The 12640-nt window shown below is 46.9% G+C and overlaps 1 protein-coding gene across 1 annotated transcript; it reads left to right on the plus strand.

Moving 5' to 3' along the window:
• Window positions 1-9895: 9895 nt before the first annotated feature.
• On the plus strand, window positions 9896-11359 carry LOC123363285 (paraneoplastic antigen Ma1 homolog). The gene has a single exon (XM_045004150.1). The coding sequence runs from the start codon at window positions 9896-9898 to the stop codon at window positions 11357-11359; it is 1464 nt and encodes a 487-aa protein (XP_044860085.1).
• The last annotated feature ends 1281 nt before the right edge of the window (window positions 11360-12640 follow it).

The raw sequence follows: 12640 nt of genomic DNA on the forward strand, positions 1-12640 counted from the left end.
AGCTGTATACTTGCCAGAGCTCTTTACTGATTTGGCTCATTCCTGTCAAACTTGCCTTTTGTAGTGTATAATGCAAGATTTCTCTGTACACAAAATGCTCAAAGAACAGAACACACAGAATGCCACCCTTCAGAACTCATTAGTGTACAAATCTGTTAAAATTGTTAGTGGTTTTCACTTGGCTTCAAGTAAGGTGGCATTGGTTCAAGTTTTCTTTCTCTAACTGTTCAAGAAATGCATGAATAGAGCTATGAATAGTACTGAGCAAGCTTGGAGCAGCCGTGGCAGTGAGTAGGAGGAATAAGAGGTGCTGATCCTTATTAAGTGTCCAGCCAGTTCAGAAGGTGCATAGGTAGCCAGAGACTTGCAGACTGAAACAACAAAGAGAAGGAAACACAAGTAGTCAATTAAAATATATTGAAGCATTAAAGTTTCAGTATTGTGTGTTGCAAAGATTCTTTAAGTAGTCATGTTTGTGAGAGAGGCACTGTAGCGGGGTGGCCACCCCATTCTGGCCCTGAAAGGGTTAAAGGCCTGCCCTTGGAGAGGGCTGGGGCTGGGAGCCAATAAGGAGAGGCTGGGAGGCAGCCAATCAGGGTCAGGCTGGGCCCTATAAAAGAGCTGCCGGGCCAGAAGGCAAGGAGTCTCTCCCTCCAGCCTTGGAGGGAGAAGGACCGGGCTGCCTGGGAGCTCAGGGTACTGGGAGTAGAGCAGGACTAGGGAAAGACAAGAAGAGTTGGGGAGCTCTAGCTTGGCAAATCCCCAGGCTGCGGGCCTTGCTAAAGGCCAAAGCGGTTGCAGAGGTGCAGTCTGGGGTTAGGCAGAGGCAGATGGTCTGACCCCCTTGCCAATGATGAGTGGCCATTACAGACTGCAGTTTGCCCCAGTGAGCGGGGGCTAGATGGTGACTGGCAGTAGCCACTGAGGCAAGGTGGGTTGGGGGTTCCCCCGGGATGGGAGACCCAGAGCATGGTGGGGTACTGCTGGGCAGCACCCCAAGGTAAATGGCACCGGGGTCAAGGAGGGACACGGGGGCCAGCGGCAGGCGAGACACCGGCCAGTAGGAGGCACTCTGTATGCTGGAGAGCTAATTCCCGAGAGGACCAGCAGGAGGTGTCGCGCCAGTGAGTCGTCGCTTCGCTACAGGCACCATTGTGTAGTGGCAAGAGCAGTCAGCTGGGAGTCAGGAAACCACAATTCTAGTGCTAGTTCTGTCATTTACCTACTTGATGCAGTTGGGTAAGTTGCTTGTTAATCTCTCTATGCCTCCAATTCTCCAACTGTATATTAGGAAAATGCTTACCCTACTTTATAAAGAGCTTTGAGATACCCGGATTAAAAATGCTATGTAAAATCAAAGTTTAATCAGGTTTTTTAAATTATGACTTATTTATTCACCTTATATTCAAGTGGCTTGAATAGCCACTTTGTGGTACTTGCATAGTGAATTAGGGTATTGAGACTAATTCCTTGGGCTGTGGACAACTGCTGGTGACATGCAATTCCGGGGCTTCCCCTTTGGGTAGGTATGAAATCCAGAGCTGCTTTTAAGAGAGATCCAATGAACTTTCTATGCAGGCATATAGCCAGGATCACCTCCGTATAGGTTATGTAAGCATTCGTGTAGCCAGATGAGCATTTTTCATTAACACATTCGTCAACAAAGTACACTTAACACTGCATTTCAGACCCTGTAGTAACAGATATCTGTTTTCTCTACAGAAAGATCACAAAATGACTGGGTCTTTTGATTTTCTCTCTTTATGGTTGGTTTATTCAGCACTGTATAGGAGAAATAATTTCCTTTGACAGCTCTGCATATTTATGTTTTCTTTTATTTTTCAGTGCGCTTCATTACATCCACTTTTACCTGTTTTGCCTTGCAGCAAGAAGTCCCCAGGTGATTCTGGAGAAGAATGATGGTTCAAGTCACAGTCCAGTGACAAAGCAGCAGGATGCCAGTGGAATGCAGATTACAGAGAGTGGGAAACACAAAGTCAAAGGAAGTGGATATAGAAGAAGAGAAATGTAAGTCCAGAGATACCATCTACTCTCTACCAAACAAATATCCATTGTAATTCTATGTATAATACCTTATTTTTATGTAGCACAACTTTCATCCTAAAGGATCCTAAACTGCTTTGCAGAATACATATTCAAGAATTGCTTCACCCACCACTGAAATGTGGCTTGCTCTGGGGCTGTAAGCATCAGCTGTTTACCAAGAGCTCGTGATGTGAAAAAGAATGTTGTGTCTAATTGACACAGTAGGAGGAATTGATTTAGCTAGACTGTAATTTAAAGCTGTCTTAATTTTCTCCTTAAGTTAGAAAATGGCCTATCTGTAGATGTGAGATCATAGAGTATAAAATGCACAGGTGATTACACCTGTTACTGAAAACAACTCCATGGTCATCTTTAACCAGCTTACACCAATAAAGTCATAGCTGTGTCTTTAAACTATGCTGCTCATACTGTTTTATCTGAAAACTCAGGCCCTGATTACTTAAAAGCTTAAGACAAGTGTTCTTCCTTGACAACATTTTATGGGTGCCCCTTAATTCTAGGTCAGCGTGCTGATTTTTCTGAAGAATCTTTTCTTGTGTAATTTGAATGTTGGTGATTTTCTTGCAAATAACTGGGTTTCAGACTCTGTTGTTGGACACTTGGCTTTCTTTATTGGGCTGACTGGGCAATGCTTTGATTTTAAAATTTTAGCATCTTTTTTATTAACCACAAGGTTGATGAAGGTAACAGATCCTATTTAATACATGGAGATGACTGATTAATATTAGTTATTTGATGTTAGATTTTTACTTGTAGCCTTTTCTCAGTCATACAGCTATTTGTCGCAACCCTATACATAGTTATGGCTCTGTATGGCCAATTGTCGGTCCACGGCCATCTTGTTCTGCTAAAAGGACAAGGCAGCCTCCATCTTGGACCAGGTTCTTGTTCCACAGGAGAGGGCAGAGACCTAATTCTGCCCAGCAACACCGTGGTGTCGTGTGCAACCCCGAGGTGCGGTGTGCAACATTTTAGTGCTGTGTGCATTTTCCTGCTCTTTCTGCCTGGTCAGCTAGGGGTCAGGCTAGTGCCTTGTGCAGAGATGCCAGTGTGCCATGTGCAGGTCCTGTTGGCGTGGGGGGCAACAGTTCGGAGCCTGAAGGGTGTAGGAGCCAGGGACCAATCAGATGCTGACACGAGTGAGTGAGACCCTTCAAATAAAACTAGGTTTCCCCCCAAAATCTTTGTGGAGTGTCCGCGTGTCAGCTGAAGGGCCTGATCAACCTTTTGGCCAGGGTCTCCTCCCGGTATAGCTAGCTCGTGCCGTGTCGTTTTGGATTCGTTATCGCTTTGGATTTATCGTTTTGGATCTATTTCTATCAGCTCGTCATGCTTCTGGTGTCTGCTCTGCTGGTCAGCTGCGCCTGGAGTGCGATATTTGCTTTCTAATTTCTGACAGTTTGCTTACCTAGCTTCCCCTCTTTTCCCCCCTCCCTAACTCGGTACCAAGTGTGTATACAGTGTATGAGGATTGAAGTATTGAGCTCATAATTGCACAGTTGTCTAGTTTGTATAGTTGTTCTGGGTTTTAATAGATCGTTAATTGTAGACTGTTTTAAGTTGTGTGAGTTACTGCTCTGTCTTTGTCTGGAGCGTTTGGTGCTGGGTGCTGTCTCCACCTGAGGATTAGCTGACCAAGGGGTTTCTGTCCCCACGGTCTGTGTGAGTGGAACCTGCACAATCGCAGCCGCACCACACTCTGGGTAAATCCCTTAGTGTGAAAGCAAGGGCGGTTGAGGCAGTGGCCTGTGGGTCTCTTTTCTGTGCTGCACCGGGCACCGCTCTGACGAACCCGATTTCCTCCTTGTGTAATTGGTGTGTCTGCCTACTCAGTGTGAAGCAGTGAGCAGTATAGATTTGTATTGTTAATGATTTTTGGGTGTGTTTGTATTGTTTAATAACATCCCAGCTAAGAATTGCCCCCCTCCTCGGCCAATCCCCCCAATAAACGCAGCCACTTGGCTTTAAATTTTATTCTGGTCCAGCCTGGTTTTTTCTCTCCCAATACCAAAGCTGATCGAACCGCAATCGGTTTCGGACACTATTCAATGACAAAACTTAATACATCAAATAAATAGCTGATATTGAAAAAAACTTTCTGTCCCGATCAGCAGAAATTCCAGTATTGAAGCAAAGAAGGTGTTATAAGTAAAGCTGGAATAACAATCAGTAGCAAATAATTTATTTGATGAATGTTGCCTTTTTTTAGCTGGCAAATTATTTGCCAGCAGATTATTTTTTTGACTTTGCTACTTAAAGTTATTTGCTAAACTGTGACTGATTTCTGGTCTGTAGGTGGTTCATAAGCAGTTTGTTGCAACAATTGAAATGTGAGCTGTTTGATATGACAAGGAAATCACTTAGTATGCTTCTGTTCCCTGAGTAGACCATTCAAAACTCTTTGACTCAGGTTCCTGGTATGAATACTTGTGATTCTGAAATTGAAACTGGCTCTCCACAAATACTCAGCCATTTTTATATGTTTCAGTTAATATTCCTATTATCAAATGGGTTTAATCCCTGAGAGGGCTGTTAATGAGAGAGATCTTGAATCAAACTCTGTTCATTAGGGAGCCAGTGTAGAGGACAGAACATCAGCATGAGGCGCTCAGAATAAGCTGAATACTTAATCAAAAGGCTGCTGTTGTCTATACTGACTGGAGCTGTTTCCAGGACATGGAAATTCATTACTAGATATAATCTGAAATATTCTACACTGAAGACCATGAATGAGTGGAAGACCTATTTAACAATCGAGACACAGGTATATTCAATAGAGGCGCAAATTCTGTGCATTTCTTTTCTCTTTCTGCAAATGTCACCTGCCCAGCCCCTCCTGAATAATACAAGCTCATACAAAGTCTGTCATGTTATTATAAGAAATGATATGCACAAATCCTGTTATCCCAAATGGAGTTTCCCAAACATTTCAATCCAAACACACTGGTTTAGATAAAACAATAAAACAAATTTATTAACTACAAAAGAAAGATTTTAAGTGACTACAAGTTATTTATATTTTATTTATTTGATGTGTGCAATCCAGTCAAGCCAAGGCACAACATTCTTATCAACAATGTTCAAGGCATGAAGACCTCCAGGAAGTTGTCATTTTGCAGTCCTGAACAATGTGTGTCATGGTTTGTGGCTGCCCAAATTGACATAGTGGACTGTCTCTAAAATGCCACAGAAATTCTGCTGCAGCACAAATTCCATGTCTGATACAAAACCAGTTGAGAAGGCTACCTTTCCTTTGTGGTAAATTAAACCCGGGTTGATGTGGAGTGGGGTCCAATACAAGATAATATTTTGTCACTTTCTCTGCGGACCATGAAACTTGTGGCGCGTCTTCTACTGTAAATCCATCATGCGATAAACTTATCCACAATGGATCCCATGAAGGCATATGACCATGTCTTAGTAAAACCATACAGAGGAATCTTATAGCGTTACGTGCAAGGTTGCCACACATATTTTACCAGGACAATATTGATCAGCAAATTATTAGGTTTTTTTCAAATGATACCTCACAAGTCATTCTTTGTACAAAATTTACCATAGTCTTGTGCAAGGGGTGAACATAGGGGTACAGACTGTCACAGATTCATTTTAATTTCTGTTGTCTCACTAGGTCCCTTAATGACTTGCTATAGGTTTTAAAGAAGATGGGAAATGGACTGAGCTTAGATTCAGTCTGAGAGGGAAGATCTCAGCATTTCAGGGTGTTTCTTTGTCCCATGAAGCCTCTTGGAGGTGCCATAGGAGTATTTGGTTATCATCAAATGCCACTGAGATGTCTAGTAAGGTGTTTCTTCACTGTCTATGGACAGGATGATGATCCAACAGAGCAATAAACGCTGTCTCTGTACTGTGATTGAATGGCTTTCAGAATAATGGCTGTTGGGTGGTGTAGAAGAATATTCCTCTACCAACTTCTGAATTTTAGCTTGCTTAGAAAAGGAGATTAGACACTGGGAGTTAATTTGTGAGTTTCCTGGTATGATGGTTTCTTAAGCACAGGTAAGAAATACTTTTGCTTTTCCTGGCGGAATTCTTTCTTCAAAGGAGGTGTAGATGCTCTCTTTCGTAAGGGGTCCTAGCTGTGGTGAGAGAGACAGTTGGTGGCCTTGAATCCTGTTAGTACTTCCATGACTGCTACTGGTGAGAATGGGCTGAGTTCTTGGGGAAAAGGTGGGGTTTTTTTTGGTCTTGAGCTTGGTTTGTTGTTCCTAGTATTTTATAAGGCCAACTCAGATGTGAGGCAAGAGATTTTTTCTGAACGGAAATGATGGTTCCTCACCCTGGGCTTGGATCAAAGCAGTTTAAGTTCATGAGAAGGAGGAGAATCTTTGACTCCTTCACAGTATTGACATGGGTACATGAAAATTCCATTGGGTCAGTTTCCCCTCCGCCCCCACCACCACACACACACACACACCCCACCACTGACTCTCAGATTTTCTTCCTTCCTGTTTTTTCTGTCCTGGGTCATCTAACCAGGTAGTGGGCTGGGAGAGGGGGCTTTGGTGCCAGGCTCTCAGTAGACGGAGAGTGGCTCTCTAGCTGGTAAAGTTTGCTTTGTTTTACAGTTTGGTGGGGGTCCATGCATTTTCAAGAGCTAGCATGGTCAGAGCATCATCTTCTGTGAAGACAGGCAAAGCTCTGATTTCCAGCTGAAGTAAAGGTTGGTCTGTCCAGGACAAGAATAATAGCCACATCTAGATCTGTGTGTGCCTGGAAATTATCTGTGAGAAACCTAAACGGCAGGGTCTGTAAATTTCTGGTCTCCAGAGTCAGAAGTCGTCTTTACTCATGTGGATCTCTGTATACAAAACTTTTTCTCTCCCCACCCCACCTTGAGCCACTGGGCTCAGCTCCACAAAGGTATTTAGGTGCTCAATGCCCAGACTTAGGCACCTAAGTGTAGGTTCCATGGGACTAAAACCCAGGTCTGCAAAGCCTGGGATGGCTGACATTTCCCCATCACTACCAGGAGGGCACAGAGTCACATCCAAGAAGCACTGTGGTGATTAGGTGCCACAGGCCAAATAATGTCCAAAGGATCCAGAGTGACAGCACTCTGCCACCTTCTGATTGGCCAAGTGCACTATTTAACCCTGGAGTTGTCTGGGCAACAGCATAGACTTCTGGCCTGCTGTGACTCCAGACCCCAGCTTGCTTCTGATCTCCAGTCTCTGACCCCAGCCTGACTCTAACCTTGACTCTTGCCTCCTGATTTTCAGCCTCGTGGCTATCTCTGATTTACAGCCCCGGCCTGACTCTGACTTTTGCTTACTGATCTTGGCTCTAGTGATTTACTACAATCCCTGCTCACTGAATACCCTCTTGGGGCCATCCTTGACTTGTGGACATCAGCCCAGGTGCGACAGGTAGGCCAGAGTGCCTGTGCTCCGGTTCCTTACACCAAGTCCCAATTTTAGGGTCTACTGCAATGACAAAATTCCCATTCGTTTGCTGCCTAACCGTGGAGATGCCTAAACTCACTTGGTGTCTAATTTTTTCAGTAAAAGTTCCCTATGTGCCTACGTTTCTACCTCTGTGCATGTGCACCACTGCCTCACTCTAGGCATGCAGACATGTATTTCCCAACTAAGTCCTGGAGCGATGCATAAACTGAGGGAAGATACTACGGGAGGGGGCAGGGGACCATGGCCCCCCACTTTTAAAAATTGGAGGGTTATGCCCTCCCACTTTTTACCGGCCATAAGGACAAGCGATGGTGGGAGAGGGATGGAGAGGAGCGAGCAGGGGATGGGGTTTTGGGGGGAAGAGGTGGCATGGGGACAGGGGCTCAGGGAGAAGGGGTGGCATGAGAGCGAGGGCATGGCTGGAAATGGAGTAAATACTTCCCTATTCATATTTTCCACACCAATCATGACTTCATAGCTCTCTATCATATCACCCCTTAGTTGTTTCTTTTCTAAACTGAACAGTCCTAGTCTTTTTAATTTCTCCTTGAAGCTGTTCCATACCCCTAATCATTTTTGTTTCTCTTTTCTATACCTTTTCCAATTCTAATTACCTTCTTTGAGATGGGGTGACAAGAACTGCATGCAGTATTCAAGGTGTGAGTATACCATGGATTTATATAGTAGCATTATGATATTTTCTGTCTTATCATCAATCCCTTTCCTAATGGTTCCTAATGTCAAAGTTAGACTCAGAACTCACAATTTGTCAGACCACTCTGTTTTATTAGCAAAGAGCTCTGCTCATACACCCAGATAATGTGAGCACCATACAAGACACAAACTATCTTAGTTATACATGTAAGCAGAGTCAGGATGAGCCCCACCCTGACATCTGGTGGTAAATTATGGGGAGTGCGGAAAGTGTTGCATTGGTATTTCGGTTATTTGCATGGGCACTCCCACCCCACTTAGCATACCGCAAAGCAGCATGGGATGGTTACTTTCACAGCTGTGGGAGCCCCCAATTTCGTTGTTATTGGGGCAGGAGGAATGAAATGTTGTCACCCTGATTGGGTAAATGGGGAACTACAAAATTGTCTTGTGATGGGGGGTTTCATTGTCAGCTGGATAGCGCTTGCTAGATGGGGCACATGGGTTCCAAAACCCATTGAGAAGAGAGAGGCTGGGGGCCAGTATCTGTACTTGGTGGTGCAGGCTCCTTGTGTGAGCCAGAAGCACCAGTTCCACCTGTGCCTCTCTCCACTGTGGAATGTCAGAGTTAACTTTTGATTCCCTTAAGAATCTAGATGCAGGTTACTGAGCTGAATTCACTGGGGCTCCCCTACTATGAGCTGAAATCACTGAAGAGCTGGACTTGCTGAGCTGGACTTGCTGAGCTGAGAGCACTGAAGAGCTGGACTTGCTGAGCTGGACTTGCTGAGCTGAGAGCTCTGTGCTAATGAGTGGAGCTGAAATCACTGAAGAGCTGGACTTGCTGAGCTGAGAGCACTGTGCTGATGAGTGGGGGAGCCTGAAGCAATACTGGCAGAGCAGAGTGGAGCAGTTTGTGCAGCCACTGGGTGAGTGGAGCTGAGCAGCTCGTGAGGACGGCTGGAGCGGATCACAGGACAGCTGGTGGACCAGAGCAGCTGGCAGAGTGGAGCAGCCCACAGAGTAAGCGGAGCTGAGCTGTTTGCGGGGACGTCTAAGGGAAGCAGAACCCCACGAAGAGGCAGGGCAGCTGGCCCCGAACCACGTAAGGTGCCCCTTTCTACCTAGGCTGGGGAGGGGGACCTCTGCAAAGAGACTCTTGAACTCTGGGCTGCCTGACCCGGGACAGAGACTTTTGAATTGTGGGACCTTTGGGACTGTGGGTGATTTAGGGGGGTTGCTGGACTCAAGGGCCCAGAGAGAAGGACATGGCCCAAGTTGCTGGGGTGGGTCTTTGCTCACGGTTTGACCTATGAACTCCAGTTGAGGTATTTTCCAAATGTCATGCTTGTTGTTGGTTATCTTATGTAATTAAACCTTTTCTGCTACACCAAGAGTCTGTGCTTGCGAGAGGGGAAGTATTGCCTCCTTGAGGCGCCCAGGGGTGTGTGTAAGATTTTCCCAGGTCACTGGGTGGGGGCTCGAGCTGGTCTGCATTACGTTGTGGGGAAGGGACCCCTAGGTATTGAACCTGGCCCTTGCTGCTATCGTTTCAGCCTGGCAGAGGGGTTACATTTTTGGGGGCTCGTCCGGGATCCTGGGTCAGTACCCCTCGCAAGCACATCTTGAGTGATCCATTGAATTGGGAAAACTGCAAATTACCTTGTTGTTTTGACCTGTTGTATTTGGAACAGATTAGAGTTTGTATAATGGCCCTACTCTTGTTAGAGGACTGGTGCAAGGGGATGAATATTGACCCCAGGAACTGTCTTCTGGTAACGGGGGTGCTGGAGGCAGTTGATGAGGGCTCAATAGAACCTACCTTAAGGTCATCCACTGAGTACCTGCGTAAGTGCAAAATGCGTGGGCGCATGTTTGTGAGGGAGGAGGGGGCTTTTGCTGTACTGTGTGAGCTGCCCTCGGCTGTGGACCCTCTACAGGTTCCAGGCTCGATAGCAGTGGAAGATGGTGAGTGGAAGGTAATAACCACTGGGAGCCAGCCCTCACCAGCCCCTACCCCTGATGTGGAGTTTTTAAAGAAAATGTCAGCCTTTTTGGGGAAAGAGGGAAAAACTTTGGCTGATATGGCGGGTCTGTTGGGCCTTAAGCCGGAAGCCCCACAACAGGAGCCTGCCCCTTCACCTGATGAGTGGGTGAAGGCTTTGGGGCAAGCATTAGAGAAAGTTATGCCACCCCACCCTGAGTCAAGCCCCTATCGTAAGCTGAGGTTGTTTTCTGGGGGTCCCACCCCAATACCTGGGGAGGAAGCATTTGAGCCCTGGTTGGAGCACACCACTGAGATGCTGCAGGAGTGGGCGGTGCCTGATGCTGAAAAGAGAAGGCGACTAGTAGAGTGTCTCAGGGGGCCAGCCCTAGATGTGATTCGCACCCTAAAGCTCGGTAACCCAGGGGTCAAGGTGAAGGACTGCCTGGAGGCCCTGGATCACGCCTTTGGGAGAACTGAGGGTTCAGAGGATGCTTATTGCAAGTTCCTCAATGCAAGGCAACAAAAGGGAGAGAAGGGTTCTGCCTATATCCAGAGGTTGGAGAAGTTATTACAGAGAGCCATCATGAGGGGAGCAGTAGCAGTTGAGCAAATGGACCGGACTAGATTGGCTCAGGTTGTGAGAGGAATTCAGTATCAGAACCCAATCCTTCTCCACCTTCGATTAAGGGAACGGCAAGATAATCCACCAAGTTACTCTCGCCTGATAAAAGAGGTCCGAGAGGAAGAAGAGAGGCAGGCAGCTGGCGAGGTTTGGGAGGTGCAGCAACACCAGGCAACTGGCACAACATCCATGCGGACGCCCAAGGCACTAATGGTGAATCCTCAAGAGGAACTTATCCAGCAAGTGCAGGCCCTGACACAGAAAGTGACTGAACTAGAGAATACCTTTGATTCAGCAAAGACTTCGAGGTGCAAGGAATCCTCTGGTACCATGGTCCAGAGGACTACGTTTAGAACCTCTGCACCACCCCGTCAGCAAGGGAAAGGGCAATCCTTCTTCTGCTACCGGTGTGGCCAGGGTGGGCACATTGCTGCAAGGTGTCAGAATGCAGAGAATCCCATGCTGGTATATCAAAAGCTGAGGACCACCTGGGGAAAGTCGGGAAACGGCCCCAGGGCCTGGGAAGGGAGCCGCCTAGGCCTGCAGGATGTGGAGGCTCCCTTGGAAGGAACCATGCGGCCCGAATCCCCCCAGGATTGATAGGACCCCGAGCAGAGGTCACTGTAAAGGTTGAAGGAACAGAATGTAGAGCAGTACTTGACACGGGATCCCAAGTGACCATCATATTCCAGTCTTTCTACCAGCAGATGCTTGGGCATCTGCCTATACAGCCCCTGACAGGACTTGGCCTGTGTGGCCTTAGCATGGATGAATACCCCTATCAGGGCTATGTCATAGTACGCCTGGAATTCCCAGAAGAGATTGCTGGGGTAAGACAGGAGGTGGACACTGCTGCTTTAATATGCCCCGACCCCAAAGGAGCCTCTGATGTGTCCGTGCTAATAGGGACCAACTCCAGCCTCTTTAGGATACTTGCCGAGTACTGCAGACAGCAAGCAGGAGACCAATATCTGAACACCTTGGTGATACACACACACTGTGCCGCGGCCTACAGGAAAATTGAGGACACAAGAAAAGTGATGCCTGATTTGCCAGTAGGAGCACTGAGGTATGCGGGCCCGGTCCCTTTGGTGGTGCCTGCAATGTCAGAAAAGGAGGTGATTGTCAGGAGTACCTGCCTACAAGGTAGTAAGGGAACATTAGCTGTGGCAGAGCAGCCAACCGAGGGAGGGCTCCCAGAGGGAGTGCTGGTTCTCAGTGGAGTCATAACCCTACCTGCTGAAGCCCAGGAGGAGGTGACTATCCTGGTTGCTAATGAAACACGCCGTGATGTGTTTGTAAAACCAGGGCAGAAGATTGCAGACATCTTTGAGCCTGAAAGCATTGTGAGACCGCAGTGTGAAGCTGAAGTTCCAATGATAGATCCTGCAAAGTTTGACTTCGGGGACTCACCACTGTCCGAGGAGTGGAAAGATCGCCTGAGGAAAAAGCTATGTGAGAGATCCAAGGTGTTCTCACTACATGAGTGGGACGTGGGATGTGCCAAAGGAGTGGAACACCACATCAGGCTACAAGATCCCCGACCCTTCAGGGAGAGGTCTAGGAGGATTGCCCTCTCTGAGATGGAAGACGTGCGCCATCATCTTCAAGAGCTGATCGCAGCTGGTATCATTACAGAGTCCCGAAGCCCCTATGCTTCACCCATTGTGGTCGTTCGTAAAAAGAGTGGAAAAATCCGGATGTGTATTGACTATCGCACCCTAAACAGGCGCACTACAGTTGATCAATACACCATGCCTCGAGTACAAGATGCCTTGGACTGTTTGCTAGGTAGCCAGTGGTTCTCTGTATTGGATCTTCGGAGTGGATACTACCAGATCCCTCTGGGAGAAGAGGATAAGGAGAAGACAGCCTTCATCT

The sequence above is a fragment of the Mauremys mutica genome, chromosome 2 (assembly GCF_020497125.1).
Source record: "Mauremys mutica isolate MM-2020 ecotype Southern chromosome 2, ASM2049712v1, whole genome shotgun sequence".
Lineage (NCBI taxonomy): Eukaryota > Metazoa > Chordata > Testudines > Geoemydidae > Mauremys > Mauremys mutica.